The 16,639-nt window shown below is 39.7% G+C and overlaps 1 protein-coding gene across 3 annotated transcripts in view; it reads right to left on the bottom strand.

Annotated features, from left to right (window-relative positions):
* Window positions 1-9,928: 9,928 nt before the first annotated feature.
* The window catches only part of EFNA5 (ephrin A5), a 209,854-nt gene continuing 203,143 nt past the window's right edge, over window positions 9,929-16,639 (bottom strand). For all 3 annotated transcript variants that reach the window (XM_034073080.1, XM_034073079.1, XM_034073078.1), the window contains exon 6: window positions 9,929-12,808. In XM_034073080.1, the coding sequence (XP_033928971.1) occupies window positions 12,687-12,808 (122 nt within the window). In that variant the 3' untranslated portion in view covers window positions 9,929-12,686. The remainder of the gene's footprint in view (window positions 12,809-16,639) is intronic.

Below are 16,639 nucleotides of genomic sequence, written 5' to 3'. Positions count from 1 at the left end.
GTACATATCAATCATATGGAGTTTTGCCTATGCAAAGGCTTTTCAACCACATGTATGTATCCATACCTAGCCCTCTGCTCAAACACGTTTGTCACAGTATCTCTCCTGGCCACTGATCATACAGTACTACCTAATAAAGGGAATGCTTACAAGTTTATTTACTAAAAAATGACTGGCTTCTAGGGTTAGACAAAAGAGAGAGAGTACCCTGGATCACAAGGAAGAGCTGACGTATTTCCTCCATTCTACTGTGTTTTCCTACCCATTCCTCCTCCCAGTCCATTCAATAACTCTGTTTCAAAAGATTCAAGTTCTGCCCCTAGGTTTTAGTTTTTATTCTTAATGGTGAAGTTAACAATACCCTGAAAATAGATCAGCAAATTACAGAGCTTGATAGATAAAACACAGTATGTGAGTGTGTGAGTATATTTGTTAGTAGCTGGATTAGAGGACTGCCTACAAGACATACTTTGTGTGATAATACTGTTTTAAATTCTGTTCTTTCCAGCATGCCCTACACACAAAATTGCTATTAGATATGCTACCTTCTCTTTTAATTTAGTTGGAGACAGACCAGAAATTAAAAACCAGGGATCACAGGCATGGCTCCAGGTGCCTACTTCATAAAGTTTCTCTCTGGTCATTCCTACATTTCAAACACTTGCATTGTTTCTTACTTGCCTTATTCAACAAACAGTGGATACTCTGAGGTTAGATGACACATGCTGGTTTCCAGGCTTGGTATCACTCAGTCTGTATATGCAATAAGCAGTGTATTGTGTTGACGTAAACAGCCCCCAGATCTAGTGTGTTAATATTTCTTGCCTAATTTTTCCAAATGGAAACTACTTGCCCAGTGAGTCATTCTGTGTTTTCTCCCTCCTTCAGAATATTTTTCTCAGGAGTCTCCACACACTGAGGCTCAACCACAAGAATGGTTTTCTTCTTTCACTTCACTGTAGGATGCACAATTAAGACATTCCTTTCCTTTGGGTTGTTTGTTTGTTTGTTTTCCCAAAACTGTGTTGCAAGATTGCAAGTATTTTCTTTTTCCATTTCTGAAAACATCATGTTTTCCAGCTCCTCAACCACAGATTTAGTGTCTTGGATATATATTCTGGGACTTACCCTGGATTACAGCTGTCCCTGCTCCTGCAGGTACAGCAGGTGCTTCACGAGGCAGAGGTGTGTATTTTCATTCTGGACTCATCAAAAGCAACTTCACAATTTATTCAGAAGAGGGACAGGGAAATACAGAGATCTTATAATGTACTCTGCCTTCTGAAGCACAAGCAGCTAGCAAGCTGCATTACATCTCAAAATAGAAGGGTTTTATTATTCCTTAGTGTATTAAACCACACATTGAAAAGAGTTATCAGTTGCCTGAGAGAGATGAAACTAGAGTAGTGGCTGTGAACTTTAATTTATTCCTTTGTGATTTTCTTGTTTTAATTATGTTTGAAACAAAGTAAACAGCTTTTGTGGTGGCTTCTGGGATAAGTTTTCACAGGAAGGATGCAAAAAGAGCAAACAGTTGAAATAAACAGTGACAAGACAGTGAAAGTTTGCTGATGACACCAAGCTGTGTGGTTTAGTTGATACACTGGATGGAAGGAATGCCATCCAGAGGGACCTTGACATGCTTGTGAGGTGGGTTGATGCCAACCTTATGAAGTTTAACCATGCCAAGTGCAAGGTCCTACACCTGGGTTGGGGCAATCTCAAGCACAGCTATAGGCTGGGCAGAGAAGAGATTCAGAGCAGCCCTGCGGAGAAGGATTTCGGTGTGTTCAAGAAGGACAGGGAATTGCTTGAAAGAGTCCAGTGCAGAGCCACAGAGATGATGAAGGGAGTGGAACACCTCCCTTATGAGGAGAGGCTGAGGGAGCTGGGTCTCTTTAGCTTGGAGGAGACTGAGGGGTGACCTCATCAGTGTTTACAAATATGTAAAGGCTGGGTGTCAGGATGATGGAGCTAGGATTTTCAGTGATATCCAGTGATAGGACAAGGGGCAATGGGTGTAAACTGGAGCATAGGAGGTTCCACGTTAACATCAGGAAGAACCTCTTTACTGTGTGAGCGACAGAGCACCGGAACAGGTTGCCCAGGGAGGTTGAGGGGTCTCCTACGTTGGAGATATTCAGGGCCCGCCTGGACAAGTTCCTGTGTGATGTACTCTAGGTTACCCTGCTCTTGCAGGGGGGTTGGGCTAGATGATCTTTTGAGGTTCCTTCCAACCCTTGTGCTTCTGTGATTCTGTGATTCTGTGTTGGTCAATGAGAAAATGAACATGAGCCAGCTTCGATGTCTGCTCACAGCCCAGAAAGCCACTGTATTCTGGGCTGCATCAAAAGAAGCATGACCAGCTGGTTGAAGGACATGATCCTGCCCCTCTACTCTGGTCTTGTGAGACCTCACTTGGAGTATTGTGTGCAGTTCTGGTGTCTTCAACATCAAAAGGACATGGAGGGCCTTGAGGACAATCAGGGGACTGGAGCACCTCCTGTATGAAGACAGGCTGAGAAAGTTGGGGCTGTTCAGCCTGGAGAAGAGAAGGCTATGTGGAGCCTTCATAGCAACCTTCCAGTATCTGAAGGGGTCTATAGCAATGCTGGGAAGGAACTCTTCATTAGGGACTGTAGTGATAGGACAAGGGGTAACGGGTTAAAAATTAAACACGAGAAGTTTATATTGGATACAAGCAGGAAGTTCTTCATTGTGAGGGTGGTGAGGTACTGGAATGGGTTGCCCAAGGAAGGTGTGAATGCTCCCTCCCTGGTGGTGTTCAAGGCCAGGCTGGACAGAGCTTTGGGTGACATGGTTTAGTGTGAGGTGTCCCTGCCCATGGCAGGGGGGTTGGAACTAGATGCTCTTAGGGTCCTTTCCAACCCTAACTATTCTACAATTCTATGATTTTAAGACATTCGTATAATCCTGTCAGGGATAACTTGCTCCATGATACTGATATGTGTCATGTATAAAACCACAAAAAAAAAGGATCTACCAATTTCATAGCAAGGTTATTATCCCTTAATGAACTTTTTAAGAATAGTTTAAAAATAGTTGAGTTGTTTATAATCAGAAAGAGTTTCTATTCTCCCCTCCCCTTGCTTCCCCTTCCATCTCTCCTCCCCTCCCTTCCCCTCTCCCCTCCCGTCTTTTTTCCTTCCCCTCTCCTCTCCCTCTCTTCTTTCACAGTATTGGGCACAACACCAAATAAAATTTCGTATGAAGATAGCAAGAAAGCTACATAAGTTTTATGTTCATTTATTTTAGTGTGCACTGAAGATTCAGTCTTCTTTTATTTTCCTGATTGTCCATCCAAGTAAAGAGAATAAACCTTTGTAAAAGAACTCAACTGTGGCTTCTTTCAAATCACTATTGTGTTTAAATTTTTATTTCCTTTTTTAAATGAAAAGCAGTTTTACTATAATAAATTCATTTATTTTGCCTGAAATGCATGTGATATCACAATGAGTAGTGGGGCACAGCCCTGAATATCAGCCTTGAAAGACAGGTTTGGCCAAAGGTCAAAATTCAGGCAAATGGATTTTGAAATCTGCAAGTGGAAAAAAAAGTATGAAAGGAATAGCAGCTACTCAGGACCCACTCCATGCTCAAACTGCATATTTTTACTGGAAGAGTGACAGCAATCTCACAACAGGACAGTGCAGGGAGCTGTTGGCTAAGACAGAAAAGGTGAGCACACAGGTCTTTTAAGTGAGTGTTTCTTTGTTTACTTGTTTTACATTGCTTATCTACATGGGCATTGCCTGACACCTGCTCCCACAGGTCCAGCACACCTAGGTATAGTAAACATGCCGTAAACCCTTGCTCTAGAATTCATCAGAGGGTAAAATGTTCAATGTTCCTCATAGGCATGCCATTATCATGACCTTTCAGCATCTCATTTTGACACTAAAAAATAGTAGACTTTTAGTAGTTGTGTCTATAGACAAGTGCAAAGAGGTCTCTGGTCTTCAGGACTTTGCAGCTTCCTGTACCTCACCAAAAGTGAGACCTTAAAGTGATCTCCTTTCAGCACCATTCAACTGGAGCACGAAGGAGTGGGGATTGTTCTTTCCTGCCTCAGCTCATGAAAAACGTGCTGCTTTGCAAAAAGCCCAAGGGCTTGATATCTTGTAAACACTTGCCAGTCAATTGGTCCTGGAAAGACAAAGCAAAGTGGCAGCTTCAGATTTAAATGCAAACATTGCTGGAGTGTATCTGAATTAACTATCAGTATTCAAAAGCTGAAGGTCTGTCCTTAGCCAAAAACCTTGAGCTTCCTTAAATGAAGCATGTAAGAGGTGTCTGTAGCACAAAGCATAGATAAAACACCTGCTTTATGCAAAGCTATCTGAAAGCATGTCCCATCAGACAAATTTTGGTGGTAAAGGAAATGGAAATGTAGAGAGGCATGCACTGCCTGCTGTTGTCAATTTAGTCCCCTGCTATATTAACCACTTCACTGTTTTGTACCAATCTCTTTATCTATTCTTCTTAAACCTTTTATTATTCATGGCTGCAAAAATCCCATCATTAAATCAGCATAAATATTCATATGGTGTGCATTTCTTTTAGCCACTTGGCAAAACTTCTCTGGAGTACAAGAATTTTGAGGAAATCCGACTAATGAGACCAGAGCACAGGAAGTGTGCATGGGTTTTCCTTTCTCTTTACCTGCAAATAAAATGCAGAATAACTAATTAAATAAATGAAAAAAAATGGTCACATATTCACTAGGAAGGATGATATGCACACTTGTTTTGGCTTTTGTTTCAAGGGGAACACAAGGCCTTTTGTAATGCAAGTATGTGAAAGAACCAGGATATTGTAAAACTAATGTACAAAGCCTGATAAGCATCACTGCATGGGTTCATGGGCTTGGCCTCGAATTTAATGTCTAACCATTAACACTGGGCAGGATTCACCAACCCATTTAAAGCAGAGCAGCCATCCTTTGTTTTTGCAGTCCTCCTAAACTGAAATGTAGCTATATCCTGCTCCCAAAAAGTCATTTTATCTGTGCTATGCACTACTAATTCAGCTTCAGGATTTTTTGATGGCAAAGATAAAACAACAAAAACTTACTCCCAAACCCAAGTTTAAAAGTCACCATTAAAGTATTCACTATTACAGAGCACTCGGCAACAGGCAGAGACCTCTCACAAGGGCCTCATTCTTCAAAATCCTGAGCTGCCAAATTTACATTCAACAGCTCTAGATACAGCCTTGGAGAAACCTTGACAATTGCACGGTTTCCAAGTTTTTCCTGTATTAGAATGGCAAGGTAGGATGTATGTTTCTCAGTGCTAGTGGGTTTTCAAAACTGATCAGTGTTGGCCTGGTTGAATTGTAAATCTCTCCCCGACTTCCACAGCAGTGCTTGACCAGAGAACCACTTCTAGAAAACACAATCTGTCACCTTACAGGTTTTCTTTTTAATGGTTTTATGAATTTCAACAAATAAGACATTTACTCATGGACAGTTCAGACCAGTAGCCATTTCCTTGGCTCAAAGTCTGCTGTATACTTCCCACTGCTGTTTAGCCATATGTGACTGAATGAGCTCTTTCTTCCCCACCCTTTTCTCCATCCTCATTGTAGAAGAAGGACTGGGATACAGGCAGTGCAATGTAAAGCACAGCATGCCAAGTTTCCACTAAAGCATTCACAGCCAGCCAAGGGCCTGCTTCTTCTGATCCTCCTCAGGCAGCGACAGTTGCTGCAGGACCACAGCTTGCTATTTGCAATATGTAGCACTCAGTTTATTCCCAATACCCAAGTATAAAAGGATCAGAACATCAGGGTTGTGAATTTAGGCTTAAAGACGTTTCGCTTTTGTTGCATTCAGTTTCTAGAATTATTCCTTTGTTTTGCAATAGGTGAAGTGACAGTGAGGCAAGAAAAACAAAACAAATAAACAGAAAAAAATACCCACCAAAAAACTTCATAAACTTCTTGGGCTAGGTGGACAGAGATTAATTGAACCTTTACTTAAAATAACTGCCAGTAACAGTACATGAGAAAGAAAGGCAGAATTGGTTCTCAGCAATAGAAAGAACAGAGGGATGCTTATACCTACAGTATCCTATTCATTTATTTGACCTTTCCTTTTACAAATACCACTCAGAAAAAAAATCGGTTTTGCCAACAGCAGTTTTGTCTGTGGATAAAGAAATGTGTTTAAATGTTAAAATTACTACTGGAAAGTACATATTGCTAAGTGGGCAAAGGTGTCCCACAGTATAGCACTTAGAGCATGCTTTGAACATAAGAACTCAAAGACAGATGTAAGACTGCAGTTGAGATTGCATATAGAGAAAGAGCTACCTTCCTTCTTTTCTTTACTTCAGAGATACATTACAGTGTGCACAAACATCTAGAAATCACTTTTTCCTCTTGATCTTGAATGAAGTATGCTTTCATAAAGTTCTAGGCAAAACAAATTTCTTCATTCCTGCTATGTAGATATCAAGGTTGCTGCCCTGCAATTTCTTGTATTCATATTCCTTGTTGCGTAACTGACGTGAGAACTTGCTTGAAAAACCATCATAGGAAAAATGAGTGTTTCAAGATGTGCTGGTGGCTGCAAGAGTTATCCTGTGATCTGAATTCTCCCAAATTAAATATGACTGACAGATCAGTCAGCTAATATTTGTAGGGGAGGGAACCAACAAAAAAACTTGCTTAGTTTTTAAACATTTTTACAGTATCACTTCCAATTTGAATTTCCTTAAAGGAATATTTTGCATTTAAAAACTACTTTCCTCTAAAAGCTTCTATGTGGTGTAGGAGAAAATTTTAACAAAAAATCTTAAATTGGTGATGCTTCAGCTTGCTTTTATTCATAGCAGCAAATCAAAATAGTGCTGTAAACAAACATAAATACCTATCTCATACAAGAGCTGCCTGTTCTGCAGACTTTACAGTGAAGATAGAGCCTTGATATAGGATCTTAGGCATACACCTGTAATACAAAGTTAAATCATGTTTTAAACTAAACTTCCTAGTAAGGGTAGATGCTAACAAAAATAAGAGCTCTAAGGAAGGGGGCATTTCTTGATCCTGTGCTGTTAAAGCCTGTAAAAATTTAACCATCCCAGTTGGTTACCACATCTGTAACATATATAAATCAAAGCTTTGTTTTGAATGAATAAACCCACTTTGGCATAAAACCATATCATAGTGGTAAGGTACATGCCTGAATATTCCTAAAAATGCTCTCAGAGGTACTCTGGGAACAGTATTATTCTGCAGAAAGAAAGATGAGGGAGCACAAAGGCCCATTGTGCAGACTAATGCAGAAAAATGAAATCAAATACCATTCCCAGCAAAAGTAGAGTGTCTTCTGAGCAAAGGCTATTAAGTGTTAGACTGCAGGATATTTTCTGCACATGGCTATTACATTAAGACATACTGAACATGTGCCACTTATAACCCTGCCCAGCTCCAGAGGAAAAGTCTGGTGCATCAATTCTTTGTATTAAATACTCACACTTTTCCTCTCAGCAAGCTGTCACTTTTCATTTGTAAAGAAGGTTAGAGTAAGTTATAATTAGTACTTGCTGCCCTGTCAACTAATTAAATGTAATAAAAAGCTTTCAGTGAGTTTAATTCTACCATGGTGTAATTACAGCCAAGTTTTGAATGCATGATGCATATGTGGTTTTGGTATGTTCCCCCCACTTTCTGTGACCTAAATCTTCAGGTTAAACCCATCATATGATTAGTGAGTGGGCACTGTCAAAGACAACCATTTCAGACCTAAATACAAATCAACACCAATCCAGTCCTGTGCATTTTTAGAGGCACTTCATCACCCTGTAGGGGTGAGGGTGGAAGTATGGAAGAGGAGAAACAGGTAGCCAATTGCTTGCTTCCCCATTCTTCTTTTTCCCTTCAGGAGGCACCCTTGCTCAAATTCTTCCATCCACAAAGATCTCACTGCTCTGAGCCCTTTTCATACTTTTTGTAAACAAAAGCATGGCTGAGATTTCAAACCTACTTCCAGCCCCATTCCTTCTGCAGTCTGAGGGGCTTCCTGGGTACAGAAACACCTTGTGCAACTGCCCTGTCTGCATGCCTTTGGAGCTGGCTCTATTTCTCAAGAAGCCAGATTAGACCATGCCACACCCAGGGGAGTAAGGATGACTGCTCAGGAGGCCTGGAGCAGGTCAAAAGTGATGTGGAAACCATGTAATGCTTCAGCAGATGGTTGATATAATTCCTTACTCTCCTAAGTATCTGGAAGAGCTATGAACACATAAAAAAAAGGTGAAAAGCAGCCAGGCTTTAGATCAGCCAGGATGTTGGTAGTAACAGCTCTGGATAGTCAGTTGTGCCCACTGCATTCTCCACATTTTAATACTCATACTCCTCATTGCTGCCCCATCCCTGGAAACATTCGAGGTCAGGCTGGACAGGGGTCTCAGCAACCTATCTAGTTGAAGATGTCCCAGCTCATTGCAGGGGGCTTGGAACTAGATGACCCTTAAAGGTCCCTTCCAACCCAAACTGTTCTATGATTCTATGTAATGTAGGTAATAAGCCCCCAAAATAAAGATGTAATTAATTGAACAAAAATATAGCCTAAGAGAACCAATTAAAATGATGAAAATCTTTAATTTTATTTAAGTATAATTGTACGGACACGTGTATATACAAATACAGATTTTATGGGGCGGGGATTTTCGGTGGTTTTTGTTGGGGTTTTTGTCTTGCTTTGTTTTGTTTTAACATTTTCTCTTGAGTTCATATAATGTAGGAATTTCAAAACCAGCACTCAATGAATAAGTGCGAAGAAACTGCAAAGCAGGGCAGTACAAGCACAGGACCACACTGAGCTGGACTTTCATACCCAAATGCATACACAATGAGTGTCTTCAATGGGGTGTCAAGAGTAAGCATGGAAAGCAGATTTCACAGACTCATGGGTAACCTCCAACATGCCAGCATCTATTAAACTGTACAGACAACGGCAGCAAGCCTATTGTAGGGAGATTTGTCTCAGATCCGAGAAGCTCGAGGGTGAATGCATGGGAAAAACTCAGTGATGCCAGACCAGAAACAGATCTGCCCATTCATAGCTCCAAACTAAAAAAGGAGAAGGGTGGGAGAGGATAAAAGGCAGGAAGAGGGAAGCGAAGTGTGTAGGGTTGTACATTAAAACTGGTGATTACAAAATCCAAGCATAATGAAAGGAGGGGAAGAGTTAACACTCTAAGCCTCTGAAAGCGAATAAACCATTGCTCTCAAAAGGCAATGGATTAAACTCAATTTTGAGGGCTAGGGGTGGGAATCAACAGGTACAAATACAACCATTTTCCTTCCACAATTATATAGGAGAGGAAACAATCTACTTCACCTATTCTCAGTACCTTCCAAATTTGTTTCTAGTTCTTTTGAAACCAAGTACATACATATATCACACATGACACTAGCAAGTTCCTTTCTGGAAAAACCTATTCATGGAAACAAAACCAGAAGGAAAATAAAAAAAAAACCACCCAAAACAAAACCAACTCCCTCCACCCCCCCCCCCCCCAAGCCCCCAAACAACAGAAAAGAAAAAAGAAGCAAACAAAAAAACAACAGAAGAATTTCAATATCCCCAAAACCCTTTTTAAACAAAAATGATACAAAAGAACAAAAAAATAACAGAAACCATAGGGCTCCAACATCAGACCTTTAAACACTGAGGACAAAACACTGGTCATCAAGTCATGTTGTTCCAGGTCTTGACATTGTGAAGTCTTGCACTAGATGAATGATTTTCAAAGATGAGTCCTGTATGCTGCAGTGTCATGGCCACTTGTCTCTCAGTTCTCAGCCATAATCACACTTGATGCTTCAAAGCTCTGTCTTGTAATCAACGCATGATTTTAATATCCTGAAAGTCTATTGTTCTCACTTACAAAAGACATAAGAATCAAATTAATACTTTATTATCAAACACTATATACAACAGAGGTTACTAATAATACAGAATTTAAAGAACATAGCTTTAAGTTTTACTTCTTTCCTTCACCATCCAAGTAAGTACAGTACAAAACAATACTCTAAACTAACACAAAATGTTACCTTGTCTATTAAAGGATACACAGTATCCACTAAACTGACCGATCCCTATTTTCCCTGCTTCACATTGCAATGTCCTTGGCAGCCAGGAGTACAGGTCTTGGAGATAAGTAAGCCACCTAGGCTGAGGAAGAATCAGTCCCTCACACTCAAGCTGGGACAGATAAAGGGGAAAGGAGCAGAAATCTCTATTAATATGCAGCAACATGTGCATTTAAAGCATACAGAGATATGAAATACAAAGCCCATCAGCGTTTATGTACTTGGTATGACTGGGATTGCCTGATGCCACCGAGTACCAAACTGACAGTGTTTGGTATGTTCCCAGCCACACCCCGTCAGGCAGCCCAGGGATCTGCCCTGCATCACTGACGGTGCTCCTCACCTACCTTACAAGGTTCTGTGAATAAACATATGTCTTGAACTCTAACATCCTTCAGAGGCAAAGAATGAAAAATGAAGTCATCATTTCTACATTAAATTGGCACTACTGGTATGACTGTCTGCAATTGCTATGAACAATTTTAATATGGTTACCAGTAATGTAATATTATCTGTACTCTGTTTAATAATCCATTTGATAAGGTGCATTTTGATTAAGTTTACCTCATCCAAAGCCTTTTAATTCCTACCTGCTGGAGATACTAGTGTGTGTACCACTCACATACACATTAAAGAGAGAAACGTACCAGATAGCCTGTAGTGAGATGATGACTTCCCCTACTGTACTGCATACAATCTTATTGCGTGCGCTTCATATTAGAGGACATTTCCTACATTCCTCCTGTAAGCACAGGCCCTATACTAATGTCGTATATCAGACAAGCCCAGATCATAGTTTAGCACTCACAAACCTCCCTTTACATCTTAATTTATTTCCCCCTCTTCTTTTGTATAGTGGGCTGCTTCAACTTCTGAAAAGCTTTTCTCCATTAAAAAGAAAAAAGCCCACAAAGTGCTGTCCATTAATAGTATCGCTCAATTTTGTTACAGCAGACTTCAGAATTAATACAGAAAACTCTGATTTTGTTCAAACCCAGTTCATGTTTTGTTTCTCATTTAACATAATTATCGCAGGTTTTGTTAGAAAAGCTTTGTTTCAGTCTTGGTCTGATATTTCCCAGATTATGCTTAGCAGTCCAGGTTTCATGGCAGCCTAGCCAAAAAATATCCCAAGGCTTGCACTTCCTGGCAAATGACTTTCTAAAGTTCTGTGTTAGCCAAGGCTCAGATTCCTTAAACAGGGTCACTCCTAATTCCATCAAATAAGACAGTCCCATTTCCTAATTGCATCAAGGGTTACCACTTCTCTCACATGTTTAAATAGGACAAGCATATATACTTACTCTCAGCATAAAGTATACCTAAATAATGCATATTCTATTCTAGCGGATTTTTAAAAAAATATTTTGTTAAGTCTTTGGGAGCCCATCTAGTTTATCACTGGCTGATAAACACGTTTCCTTTGCTCTTTAAACTGTGCTGGAAGGGGAAAAGATAAAAAATCAACACTTGAATTCATAGTCCACGTTTCTTTCCCCCCACCAAACAATGCTGCTACTGTCCTAGTTTCTTCTACGTGTGTTTTGTTCTCATGATTGAGGAACTTGCAGGAGAGACAAATCAAGAGCGCACTGGAGATTCTGTGTCACAAACAGGTTTTCTCAGGCCACTTACATCCTCTCTTAGCATGTACTGACACCCAGAGCAGCATCCAAGGCTATCAGCTACTAAGTCAGTGCTGGGGAAGGTCACTTTATTCTCAAAAGTGCCTCTGCATTTCAAGAAAAAAATCATAGCACCACGGTGATTTGTTTTAAAATAAAATAATCCGGTGTGCAATATCCCCTTAAAACGAAATAACAGAGGCACTCACACCCCCAGTGAAGTTTCCCTAAATCCAACCTTGCCTTCTGCTTGCTAACATTCCTAAATATGAACTTCTTCGTTTCACCAAAAGACTGCATTTCTACTCGTGAGCACAAACTCCACTGTCAAAGATGTTTCAAGACAGTCCTATAAGAAACATGGTAGAAGCCTGTTTACTTAGAAACTCCTGGAGGAAATGGTGTTATATCTATTCTTAATATTTCACCTCCAGTCCTGACATGGTGACACAATGCCTTGCATGATCATCTTATAGTGCTGAATGAGAAGGCATAAATATTGTATCAGAGAAAAACTCTTTCAGGCTTTAACTCACTTTCCTTATCCTTCACTGACTGCATCTGCCACTGTTCTTCCTTTTCCACATATGGATGACACAGTGAGCTAACAGAGGTGACTTCTTAAAAGAGAATGCAGAGGAAAATAAGAATCACTAGTGTCACTATCATAGTTTGGCATTTTCATTTGGAGTCCTTTTATTTATATGGAGGGGTTAAGAAAGTCAAGGGTAGGTAGGGGTGGGTGCTGAAGCTAGTTATCCCCTTCAAATTTTTGCTGAGTTCAGGCTAAAAGGAGAAGAAAAGGGAAAAGGGAAAAATAACAATTTGACATCTGCAAAAACAATAAAGTCCCTTTCCTGGGATGATGAGTTAGGTGGATCTTTGATGTTCCAAGACCCTCGTATTTTCTGTGACAGGTTGCCGGAGCATACTGTGCTATAATATCAAAAGCATTGCCAGGAGGAACAATAGAGTTGCCAAAAGCCGGCTCGGTATCCTTGGTGTCTGTGCCGCGTTCTCACCACGGGATGGTTCTGCTGACTCATGTACAGTATCATCTGTTCAAACACAAAGCATACATTCCAATGAGATTTTGCATCCTTAATAAACTCTCACTGAGCCGACAACTCTAAGTAGATTTCAGTGCCTTTATGAAATAGGGCAATGAACCTTGTGCTGTCATTGACTTTCACAAGCGTGTAATACCTCATTATGTAACCAACCTGGGGCCAAGTCCTGCATTTCTTACTGGCAAAACTCCCACTGAAGACCAGAGGAGCAGAAAGTTAAGTGTGATTTCAGCACACTGAGGAATGAATGATTCCTCTTCTATTAAAGCACTGTAGCTCTAGGTTTGGATGGCTTATTAGATAGCAATGTCAATAGGGAGACAGCTAAATAAAAACATCTGATTTTCAGAAGGCTTTGAAGAAGAGCTGCATGTGCTCAGAATTAATTTCACAGTTAATCCCTTACTGAGTTACAGATTTTGGGTCCTGAATTTGAAACGACAACCTGTAAGCCCAGGCATATATGCCACTTCCACACATGAAATTTCCACTGACGTGTACCACATCTGGGGATGTAGAGGGGGTATAAGATCAGTCTCCCTTCCCTGAAAGAATTTTAAAGGCTGACGCATGATAACTTCCAATTTTATAGAACATACTAAATCTGGAAAATCTCACAGGTAACAGACTACCTTTTATGGTACAACCCACTGTCCGCCCAGATTTACATATACACTACTAAAACTAATGGAAAAAAGAACCAGCTGAGTTAGGTAAACATATTTATATGTTAGTTGCAGAAGAGAACACAGTAGCTAATACTAAATTTATGATACCAAATGAAGCTATGTTTAGCTTTTGCTAACCAAAGTTCAGCCTTAAAGCTACAGCTTGTTGGTAGGTGAAGTAAAATTCAACTTCAGTGCTGTTATAGGTATGATATTTTCCTCTGCAAAGTCTTCCATATCCACAGTTATTTAATTTGACTATTTACAAAGTAATCTGTCTGAAGCTTGCCACAAAAATTCATCTCTGGATTTCTATTTTCTTAGTACCAAATGAATTAAATAAGCTAAACCTTTTTAGGAAGTATGAAGTGGCCTCAAAATTTATTCTTGAGTTATTTTAGAGTGCCTAAGTTTCCAGGAAGATTAATAGTATCTCACTACTTAGTATAATAAATTCCCCCATTTTATGAGGTATGTTGACATATCTGTGATGTATCTCTCATAGCCCCATCTCAACAAATTGCACTGCCAGGATGGCCCTGGGTGAGAGCTTTGCAAGACCAGTTAATGGTGTGAGTCATGACACTCAATGTGAGTGTCAAAGGCTTGAGTCATGAGATCACCATGCTGCTTTGGTGTGGAGCCTTCCACATTACTTTGCTTTAACTAGAAACAAGATCCCTTCTTTCCTAACCTTGACACCTAGCACAAAAGCAGGTAGAGCACTTAGCACAATTTAAGCTAATAGGTTCTTCAGCCCCAGTTCAGTGACACAGAAAGATGCACAGCAATTTGGATCAACAATTTATCATGGTCTTTTTTCTCAGTCCTAACTGATGTTACAATCACATGAAGCTTACCAACAGGTCTTCAGGGCTGCTCAAGCCACAAGTATGAAAAGCAAGCACTGATCAGCTGTAAATATATTCACATTTGTAAGAAAAGGACATAATCAGATGGCAGTCCCACTAATGACAGTGGGCGAGGCTGGCTGGAATGACTTTGGTTACAGCTCTTCACCATGTATGGCAGGGAGACCTTACCAGGCACTTCAGCCCTGAGGAAGGCCGTTTCAGTGAGTGTTGCCTACTGAAATGTTCCAGTTCCAGCGGCTGCGAGTACCAAAACCTGTCTCACATTTCACTTCTGAATTACACTCCTGTGCTTTGGTGACAGTGCAATGAGAGTACGGTATTTCACAAACGCAGGTCCTAATTAAATCATACTCTAAAAAGTTACGAGGAAAAAAATATCTGTATTGTAACTGTTAACTTTTCTTTCATATACATATAGAGAGAGTCAGTTCTTCCTGATTTGGTGATATTATTTCACTGCTGATGAACTAAAACTGCAGAGGAGAATGATGTGCACTACCTTCCACCTCTTGCATCACCAACAGAATTGTAAATAAGCCTGAACTTGCAATGTCAAATGTCAACTGTCTTGTCCTAATTACATTAATGAGTCAGCACTAGAACACATTAGGGCAAAAGTAGTGTAGAGCAGTAATAAATTCTCATTCACTTTGACTATCAGATACTGCAATGACCGGAACACAGGAACATTAGAAAAATTAACAAAAACGCCCTAAACTGAAAAGATTACTTATTTTACATGAAAAATATGGAGATCTTCTGTGGTGCCATTTTTATAAAGGCATTCTTCATAGAGGAATTAATTTTTATGTAATATTAATGGGTTCCTTTCAAGAAATCATCTGGGTTTTCTGTCAGCACAGTCCCAAGGTTTCTGCACTTATATATTAGAGCACTTGGTTAATCTGTGTTCTCAAAATCACATACAAATATTATTTTCCTTGGAGGTGCAGAGTTGTAACACTGCACAATCTTTAATGCTTGGGGAAAAGGTATTGCTTTATTTTTAACACTGAAGGCAAGCGATAAAGGGTACAAAATTCGTGAGTAAAATCTGGAAGGTCACTGCTGAAGACTAGGAATGCCAGCAGAAATTAGAAAAAAGTATTTCAACTGTCATGAATTTTCTTGATCACATAGTTTTACATCATATTCTTCAGGTACAGACTTTCCAGGTATGCACAGCTGCAATTTTTGTTAGTGACTTTTTATTTTTATTATTAAGGACGAAGAGAGGGGGAGGACAGGAATAGGCTATTACTTTTAATCTCTTCTGAAACAAATGTGATCTCTATAGACCATTTCCCTATAAATTCCTGAACCGACCAATGTAATTACAAGTGTTCAAAAATTACACAAATTGTGATTCTTAAAAGAAAGGTGATATAAGTGATCTGCTGAACATGACCCTCTTGCCTCCCAGTTCTTCTGTCTACTGTGGAAGACAGTGGTAGGCTAGGGGAGAGCACAGAAGCAGAAGATGCATGTCAGGAGCAGGTAAATTAGTACACAACACAAATCACATGCAACAAGATCCACCAAGGTAGTGGCAAGTCTAATAGCCTAATAATAGAAAAGTGTAAAAGCTGTTGGCAGATCTAGGAACGACTGATTATATAATGGCGACTGGTCCAAATAAGAATGCAAATATATACTGATGTCAGGAGTGGAAACTTTCTGCTACCAAACCTTCTCATTAAAACTATTATTTCTCACTGGTAACAAAAGCAGTATTTCATCTCAGAGTGCATCTCTTTGTATGACTTTTGTTTGCTGGGTTGCCTACTGCTGTCTAACAATAGGATTTTGTGATGGTGCTAGTCAGGTATAGCCATTCAATGGGAAGTGAGTAGCACTGCCATAAGAAAAATGTTTAACAAGTTCTCTAAAACCTGGCATATTGCACTCAAATGATCTCTTTTGCAAACCAGTAACAGGAAAAATGCACATTAATTTGCCCAAGTTCACCAAACCAAAACGTACAGAAGTGAATTGAATTCCTAGATTCATAGGTTACTTAGAGGTAGTGAAAAATCATCCTAGTACTTTCTGCAGAAGAAGCTCTTAAGAAATGTACAAATATATCTTATATCTAAGCATCTAACTTTGCTTAGAAAACATCTTTGATTCTAAAATATGAAATTTTTAGGAGAGTTCCAAAATTCTCTTAAAAGAAGAGTAATAAAATCTATTGTGTACCCATAGGTAAATAATTCAAACTGGATGACTTGTGAAGCATTATTCATACTTCTGCATAAATAATGACTTTTAATTAA

This window comes from Melopsittacus undulatus, chromosome Z (assembly GCF_012275295.1).
Source record: "Melopsittacus undulatus isolate bMelUnd1 chromosome Z, bMelUnd1.mat.Z, whole genome shotgun sequence".
NCBI lineage: Eukaryota > Metazoa > Chordata > Aves > Psittaciformes > Psittaculidae > Melopsittacus > Melopsittacus undulatus.
This window is presented reverse-complemented; position numbering and strand designations above follow the sequence as displayed.